Raw genomic sequence first — 9,104 nt, 5'->3', positions numbered from 1 at the left:
ATCATCATCTTGTGCGGTGCCTGATTTGGTCAAACATCTTTCCATTGAGTCTGAAATTAATTGATCATCTTTGAATTCATCTGCAAGATCACTAATCATGTCAATAGAAAAGCATGAAGATGATGTCTCATCTCCTGAAAATCTTAGTATCTTTTGCATATCAAAAATGACTCTTTCTTCAGCAACTCTCAAGATTAGTTGCCCTTGATGAACATCTATGATTGCTCTTCCTGTAGCAAGAAATGGTCTACCCAAAATTATCGGTTCATCAGGACATTCTTTCATTTGAAGCACTATAAAATCTACAGGGAACACAAACTTATCTACTCTTACAAGCACATTTTCAATTATTCCCTTAGGTTTCTTAGTACTTTGATCTGCAAACTGAAGAGAAACACCTATGTCTTTCATTTCACCAAGATCCAATTTTCTAAAGATAGAAAATGGCATCAAATTTATTGAAGCTCCAGAATCACAAAGTGCTTTTTCAAAATATACTCCTCTCAGAGTGCATGGAATGGTAAAACTGCCAGGATCACCAAGTTTTTGTGGTAGCTTATTTTGAAGTATAGCACTGAATTTTTCAGTAAGCATTACCACAGAAACTTCTTCCAATTTCCTTTTACTTGGCAAAATTTCTTTTAAAAATTTAGCATATGAAGGCATTTGCAACAAAGCATCAGTAAAAGGAATATTAATATGAATCTGTTTTAAGATTTCCAAAAACTTTGCAAATTGACCATCAAGCTTTTCTCGTTTCATTTTTTGTGGAAAAGGAATTGTCACAGGTGGGACAACCATTTTTTCAGAAATTTTTTCTTCCTTATTCTTTATTTCTTTCTCCTTTGATGGTTCAGATGGTTTTTCAAAATTCTTACCCTTGTCTACCTGTTGTTCTGTCTAGTTCTTTTCTTGTCTGCCTGCATAAGGTTCATCTAGTTCCTTACCTGACCGTAAAGTGATGGCCTTAAGGTGCTCCTTTGGATTTTTCTCTGTATTGCTTGGTAAGGGACTCTGAATCTTTTCTGACACAAGAGCTGCCAATTGGCTTAATTGAATTTCCAGATTTTCGAGGGATGAATTTTGGCTTTCCATCTTTTCATCAGTGACCTTAATATACTTGTAAAAAAGGTCATCAAGACTTGGATGAGCTTGTTGGGGCCTTTGTTGATATGGTCTTGCTTGCTGATAAGGTCTGTAACTCGGTTGCCCACGATTTTGACTCTGGTATCCCGGCGGATCTTGTATCTGTTGTTTCTGGAAGCTTTGTGAGTTTTCTGCACCATTTGGGTTACTCCACTGAAATCCTGGATGCTTCTGTGCCATTGGACTCCCAAAAGGAAATGGCTTGTAACCGATGACATTAACCTGTTCCTCCGTTTGATTGGTTGCTTGACACTCATGGTTCTGGTGGTTTCTTCCGCACATGTCACAAGCCTCAGATTGGTTTGATTGTTATGTATTCACCTGAAAAGATTCAAACTTTTGTGCCAAAGAAACAATCTGCTGCGTTAGTGTATTTAAAGCATCAACCTGATTTACCGTAGCAGCCTTTTTAATGATTACACGCTCAGATGGCCATTGGATAGCGTTCTCAGAAATTTCATTCAACAGTTGCAATGCTTCCTCTGTGGTTTTTCCCATTACAGAACCTCCTGCAGCTGCATCTATCACATTTCTAGCAGAGGGTTTTAGCCCATGATAAAAAATGTATAATTGCATATGTTCAGGAATGTCCTGGTGTGGGCATTTTCTTAACATTACTTTTAATCTTTCCCAAGCTTGATAAACTGACTCAGTGTTAGTCTGCAAGAAATTAGATATGTCTTGTCTTAACTTTGTTGTTTTAGCAGGGGAAAAATATTTGTTTAAAAATTTCTGAGTCATCTGGTCCCATGTCGTAATGGGCCCTTGAGGCAAACTTCGCAACCAAGTCTTGGCATCTCCTTTTAAAGAAAAAGGAAATAGCCTTAACTTGATAGCTTCAAGAGGTACTCCATTGTACTTAGAAGTTTCCACAAGTTCTAGAAAATCAATTAAATGACTACGTGGATCTTCACTTGTATCACCAGTGAAAATACAAGATTGTTGAATTATTTAAATCAAGACAGTCCTGATTTCAAAGTTGTTGGCTTCCACTGGGGGCTTCCTGACACTAGATTCACAGTTGAAGCGATCAGGTCTAGCATAATCCCTAAGGATTCTGTTTGCTGGCCTTGGCGCCACTTCATCAAATTGCTCCTTTACATGGACTGGTGGTGGGATCTCAAGTGGGTTAATGTCCTCTGCTTCCGAGTTTTCCATTTCTTTACAAGCTTCTCCTTGAGAAGATGATGTTTGTTCTTTCCTGCGCAATCGAAGAAATCTTTCAATTTCAGGATCGTAATTAGCCAACTCTTTTATAGAAGAGCGAGTCAAAAACTACTTAAAATTTTGAAAGTACAAAAAAAGATTATTAATTTCTAGTTTAGTACTAGTAATTAATAACTAAACTGAAGTAAATTTCAAACATAATATAGATAGTTAGTAAAGAATAACAAATACCATAGTATTGTAGATAATAATACTAGTAATTTGTCTATAATAAAATAAAATAAAATATAAAATAATGAATCTAACAAGTAAGCATCAGTAATAATACTAACAACGAATTGAGATAGTATAGTATTATTAATTATAAACAAAAGTTGTACAAGTGAATAATAGTGATCAGTAAGAATAACATTGTAGAAGTACTAGTACTAACAATAATAATATAATATTACAAAAAAAATAACTAAACAATGATAAGAAAATAATAATATGTAACAACAAACTATATTAAAAAATAAAAAGTAAAATATGTCGAAGTACTGGCAATGAGAAAAAAAATGATACAACAGGTGATAGTACTAATAATAATTACACTAAATATAATGAAGGAAAGCTAATAATAGCAATAATAGGAAGAAGTACTAATATATTTTTTCTTTTCTTTTTATAGTGATGTTACAAAAAGAAAATGATAATATTAATATGGCAGTAGTAGTTATAGTACTACTTAGTAATTAGTGATAATAGTAACAGATAAATAACAATAATATGGTCTCAAATTAGTAACAAAATATTTAATCTGAAGTAGATGTATGCGAATCCCCAGCAACGGCGCCAAAAATTTGACGAGGCCAATGTGTATAGGAATTTCGTGCTCGTGCTTTGTCAAATTCTAGTATAGTTTATGATATCGTCCCACAGAGATTGAAAAATCTATTCTACAGACTTATAATATTTTAGCTACTATTTGAGAGAATCATATTGATGAAAAGTTTGTGAAATTAAATAATCATACTAGTAATGACTTTGCTTGGATATGGGGAATGAAATGTCCTAGGAAAATTAAGTTTTTTGTATGGAAGTGTTACCACCCAAGACTTCCTACAAGGGATTACCTAGGAAAATTTGGTATCAACATAGACCCACATTGCCCAATATGCAAAGATAGGAATGAATCCATACTTCACATATTTTGGGAGTGTAAGGTGGCAAAAACTTCTGGAAATCTATAGGGGTACCTTTCTCCAACACTACGCCTCAAGAGCACTGGGTTGATTTCCTAAGGAAAAAGATACCAAGTATACCAAACAATTTAATCACTTGGGAGGATGTTTTTCCATTTGCATTATGGTCAATCTGGAAAACCAGGAATGACAACAATGTTAATAATACTATCATTAATATCAGCACCACTAAAGTGTTTGATCAAGCACTGGAATATATTTTACTAACTACTAAACACACTACTAGTAATATTTCCATTAAGGTGAAGGTCAAATGGCACCCGCCTCCTAGGAATTGGTACAAGGTCAATTTTGATGGAGCTTTCAATGACGAATATTTATATGGAGCCATCGGCGGAGTCATACGCAATAACAAAGGAGAATGGATGCTGGGCTACTACGCAAAGAGTCAAACTATATCACCTATACATGCATAACTCCTAGCTTTCCGTCAATCACTGCAAACAATTATCAAGGAAAAGTTCATACCATGTGAAATAGAGACGGATGCCAAAGAGGTGATTCGTTTTTTAGAAGAGGATTATCCTACTTACAATGATTTAATTTATGAATGCAGGTGCTTAATGGGAAAGGCAATGGAGCAGGGGGAGATCATGATGAAGCACAACTTCCGTGAAGGGAATATGGTGGCACACAAGTTGGCCAAGGAAGCTCTACAGTACCCGAGTTATAATATATCTATCTATTTTGCTAAGCCTCCTAACTTTGCCTTAGATGTGTATTGTAAGGATAAGGAAGGTTGTAACTATTCCCGTTCGTGTAGTATGTATGCATGCAACAATCTAGCTTCTCTAGGTAATGATAATGCCCTAAATGGCATGACTCTATTATGTACTAATGGTATTTCTATGGGTCCTGTACCCTAGCACAATGCCTACTTTATTATTATTATTAATATAAGTATCTTTGCCCTTAAAAAAAAAAAAAAAAGGCACATAACCAATATACATAGAAAGGAAAAGACAATACTCCTAGTTGAGGTATTTCTTCTCCTTTCCCTAAAATTTATGTAGCAATGTTTATTCTTTTTTTCTTTTACCATCAACGTTAATCTTTCGCTAATATTTTTGTTGTATCTTGGTTTCTATGGAACTCAATAACACCAATTAAGAATAAATCAGCAACCCAGAGAATAAGGGAACCGAATTTTATGAATTTGGGGTTATTTTTAAAGATTATAAGCATAAAACTGCAAATAAAGAGTTTCAAAAAAATATCGTGATTATTTTCCTCTTCGAATAATAGAAAAATTCGGTAGCTCTCTCTATATAACATCGAAAAATACCCCAAACAATTAGAAAGCAAGAAGAAATATATATACATTGTCATGTATATGTAGGCTAAATTCGTTTTTCTCCCGTTGATAAAGCAAAAAAAGTTCCACGACACACCATAGCAAATTTATAATTGAATCATCCTATAAAGCAACTAATATAAAAGCAAGAAAAGAAAATATGTACGCAGCCATATACATATAGCCTAACTCGTTTTCCTCCAGTAGATAAGGCAAGAAAACTTCAACGAAACACCACTGCAACTTTACAATTGAATCAATCACTAAGCTTCTTGAAGTAGAAGTGTAATATAAGATTTTCTTTCCCACAGTTCCATATTCCCAAGTTTTGTGCTATTGCAATAACAATGGCCTAAAGTTAAATATGTAACGACCTGGTCGATCATTTCATGAGTTACCACTCTGTTTCCCCCATTTCTGCTTCTTTATGTGTTGTTCAGTTGTGTTATGTGGTATCGAGTTGGTTGGTTCGGGTTCGGAATGGTTTTGAAGAGGTATGAGACACTTAGTCTCTTTTGAGTAAGCTTAAGTTGGAAAAGTCAACCGGATGTTGACTTATGTGTAAAAGATCTCGGGTGTGAATTCTGATGGTTTGGATAGCTTCATTAGGTGATTTGGGACTTAGGAGCGTGATCGGAATGTATTTTGGAGGTCTGAAGCAGATTTATGCTTGAATTGGCGAAATTGGAATTTTGGCGTTTTCCGGTTGGTAGTGGAAATTTTGATATTGGGGTCGGAATAGAATTTCGGAAATTTGAGTAGGCCCGTTGTGTCATTTGTGACGAATGTGCAAAATTTCAGGTCATTCGGGTGAGGTTTGATAGACTTTTTGACCGTTTGCGGAATTCGGGAGTTTTGGAATCCTTAGGCTTGAATCGAGGGTATTTCGATGTTTTAATGTTGTTTTGAGTGTTCCGAAGGTTGGAACAAGTTTGAATAGTGTTATGTGACTTGTTGGCATGTTTGGTTGAGGTCCCGAGGGCCTCAGGATGAATTCGGATGGCTAACGGAATGATTTAGAATTTTGTTGAGCAGCTGAACCTTACTGCTTCTGTCATTTCCGCACTTGCGGATTGGGGACCGCAGGTGCGAGCCACGCAGAAGCGAGATAGGGCCGCATATGCGGAGAGTTGAAGGCTGAAGAGAACCGTAGGTGCGCACAAGGACCGCACCTGCGAGATCGCATGAGCGAGAAGCTGACCGCAGAAGCGGAACCTCTAGGGTTAAGTGAAAACCACACCTGCGATGGTTTCTCCGCAGGTGCGGCGTCGCAGAAGCGACACTGAGACCGCAGATGCGGAAAAAATGGACAGAAGGTAAAAAAGGTCTTCTTCGCGAATTTTGCTAAGCTTCTCCATTTTTGAAGACGGGAAGTGAGCTTGGGCAGTGACTTCTCAAGAGGAAACACGGGCTATCAGTTGGTTAAGCCACTTAAGCTTTATTACTTGTGTTTATGACCATTTTCCATTGTTTAATCATGGTATTAGGGGAAATTCGGGAAGAAAATTGTGAGATTAGGACTTGTAATTGGAGAGCTTTGAGTGGGGATTTGAGAGGCCATTTGAGGTCCGATTTTGATATTTTTGGTATGAATGGACTCGTGGGAGGATAAGGATTCTAGTGATGTGATTTTTATTGAATTTTGAGACGTGGTCCCGGGGGTCGGGTTTGGCCAACTTCGGGAGTTTTGAGTTAATTTGATAATTTTCGTTTGGGTTTCATTCCTTTAGCGTATATTGATGATAATATACCAATTTTGGTTAGATTCGGGGCATTTGGAGGCCGAATCGAGAGGCAAGGGCGTCGCAGGCTAGAGTTTGGCTTGGCTTGAGGTAAGTAACGTTTCCAAACTTGGTTCTGAGGGTTTGAAACCCCAAACTATGTGTTCTATGATTGCTATTGAGGTGACGCAAATGCCAAGTGACGGGCGTGTGGGCGTGCACCGTGAGAATCGCGGCCTGGATCATTCCATGGCACCGCTTAGTGGCTCTTTTTGTTGATATCTGTGTTTTGATTATGTGATTAAGTTAATAAGATGTAAATCATGCTAATTATCATGTTAAGGCTTCACGCCGATACTTTTGAGACCCGAGAGGTCATTTCTTGTTGTCACATCATTAGCTTCATTGACATTCTGTACTCAGTCCTATTCATGCATTTTATATCATGCCTCAGTCTCGATTATTGTTATTTGGCACATCATATCATTGTTCGGGCTAGTATCATGACATTGTAAGCCCATGTGTGCGAGACTAGAGAGTGATGACTCAGTGAGGCCGAGAGCCTGATTGTGAGTGCCAGTTATGGGATCGGGCTGCATGCCGCAGCGGTTATGTGATGATTATGATAGCGCTTAGGCTGTAGGAGCCCCTCCGGAGTCTGTAAAACACCCCAGTGAGCGCAGTTGATGATATTGAGGGATGGATCTTCCCTGGACATGGATCTTGTCCAAAGTATTTATACCTGGAGATGGATCTTCTTCACAGGGCTGGAATGGCCTTCCTCGGTACTCAATGACTGTGGTTAGTGATATCTATATATATATATATATATATATATTCTGGGATGGATCTTCCCTGGGCCGGATTGCCATATACAGTACCGAGTGGTTGAGCACTTGTGAGTGGAGGTACACGGAACATTGATCATGCTATCTGTGCATTGGTACATAGAGATTTCCTGAGCATTATACTCCATATTGTGTAGGCTGCATTTATTTACTGTTGAGATATTACTTGAATCTGCAAGCATGTCTACTTTTCTGTACAGTTTAAATGTATTACCTGTCGCGGTTTGGTTCGTCACTACCTGTGAGTCCATAGTTTGGACTTGTTACTTACTGAGTTGGTGTACTCACGTTATCCCCTGCACCCTGTGTGCAGATCCAGGTATCTCAGGGTACGGTAGCGGTTGCTGATCATTTCAGTTATGGACTTTCCTTGGAGATAGCGAGGTAGCTGCCGGGCGATGGCAGTCCCGCCTTCTCCTTCCTTATCTTCCTTTTAGTGTATTGTTGGCTATTCTCAGACTATGTTAGTCTTGTCTTATTTCGAACCATTGTAGTATTTTGTTCATGACTTATAGACACCCGAGGTCAGGCTTGTATTTTTCCGCTTTGTTTTGATATTTATTTTATATCTTTTATCGAATTTATATTAAAAACATGGTTTTACTTAAGTTCTAAATGAAATATGGAGTATTTGGAAATGAGTTGGCTGGCCTAGTTTCATGATTGGCGCCATCACGACCCGGTCTTTTGGGGTCGTGACAAGTTGGTATCAAAGCCTAGGTTACATAGGTCTCACGGGTCATGAGCAGGTTTATTAGAGTCTCGCGGATCAGTACGAGACGTCTGTACTTATCCTCGGGAGGCTGCCGAACCTTTAAGAAAAATTTCACAATTCTTGAATTCCTATCGTGCGAATCTGTTGATTCTGGTATCTAAACTTCTGTTATTCTATTCTCTCACGGATGGTGAGGACACATGCTACCGGTCAGGATGGACGACCACCAGTACCACCAGTTGGGGCCACTAGAGGCCGAGGACACGGTCGAGGCCGTGGTAGGGGCAAGGGTGTAGCACGCACAGCAGCTAGGGCAGCACCTGCAGATCCACCAGCCGCCCCAGTTCATGATCAGGGTCCAGCGGAGGATGCTCCAGCAGTACCGGCTCAGGCACTGGCTGTGCCTATTGTTATTCCGGGTCTTCAGGAGACCTTGGCTAAGATCTTAACCGTGTGCACTAGCTTTGCTCAGGCGGTTGCAGTTTCTATTACAGCAGCTACTTCTCAGGCCAGGGGAGGCACTCAGACTCCCGCCGCTCGCACACCTGAGCAGGTCGTGCAGGGACTTCAGACACCAGAAGAACCACCAGCCTAGCCGGTTGCACCTGCTCGGGGTTATATAGTTCCAGTTATGCCTGATGACGAGCAACGTCGATTGGAGAGGTTTGGTAGACTTCAGCCTCCGACTTTCAGTGGAGCAGAGGGTGAGGATGCCCAGGGTTTCTTGGACAAGTGTTAGAGGATTCTACGTACAGTAGGTATTCTTGAGACTAGCGGGGTCTCATTCACTACTTTTCAGTTTTCTGGAGCTGCCTTTACTTGGTGGGAGGCTTATGAGAGGCATAGGCCTGTTAGTGCAGCGCCCTTTACCTAGCAACAGTTCTCCGCTCTCTTCATGGAGAAGTATGTGCCACAGTCTTGCAGAGAGGAGCTGCGCAGGCAGTTCGAGCAGTTGCTTCAGGATGATAT

The 9,104-nt window shown here is 39.3% G+C and overlaps 1 protein-coding gene across 1 annotated transcript; it reads right to left on the bottom strand.

Moving 5' to 3' along the window:
- Positions 1–35: 35 nt before the first annotated feature.
- Positions 36–594, bottom strand: LOC109216849 (the record flags this gene model as incomplete). The annotated part of the gene is made up of 1 exon (XM_019381061.1): positions 36–594. A coding segment is annotated over exon 1 (559 nt), but the record flags the coding sequence as incomplete, so codon positions are not given.
- Between the last annotated feature and the right edge of the window lie 8,510 nt (positions 595–9,104).

Source organism: Nicotiana attenuata, unplaced genomic scaffold (genome assembly GCF_001879085.1).
Source record: "Nicotiana attenuata strain UT unplaced genomic scaffold, NIATTr2, whole genome shotgun sequence".
Taxonomy (NCBI): Eukaryota; Viridiplantae; Streptophyta; class Magnoliopsida; order Solanales; family Solanaceae; genus Nicotiana; species Nicotiana attenuata.
The sequence above is the reverse complement of the archived record's forward strand: the minus strand, read 5'-3'. Positions and strand labels throughout refer to the sequence as shown.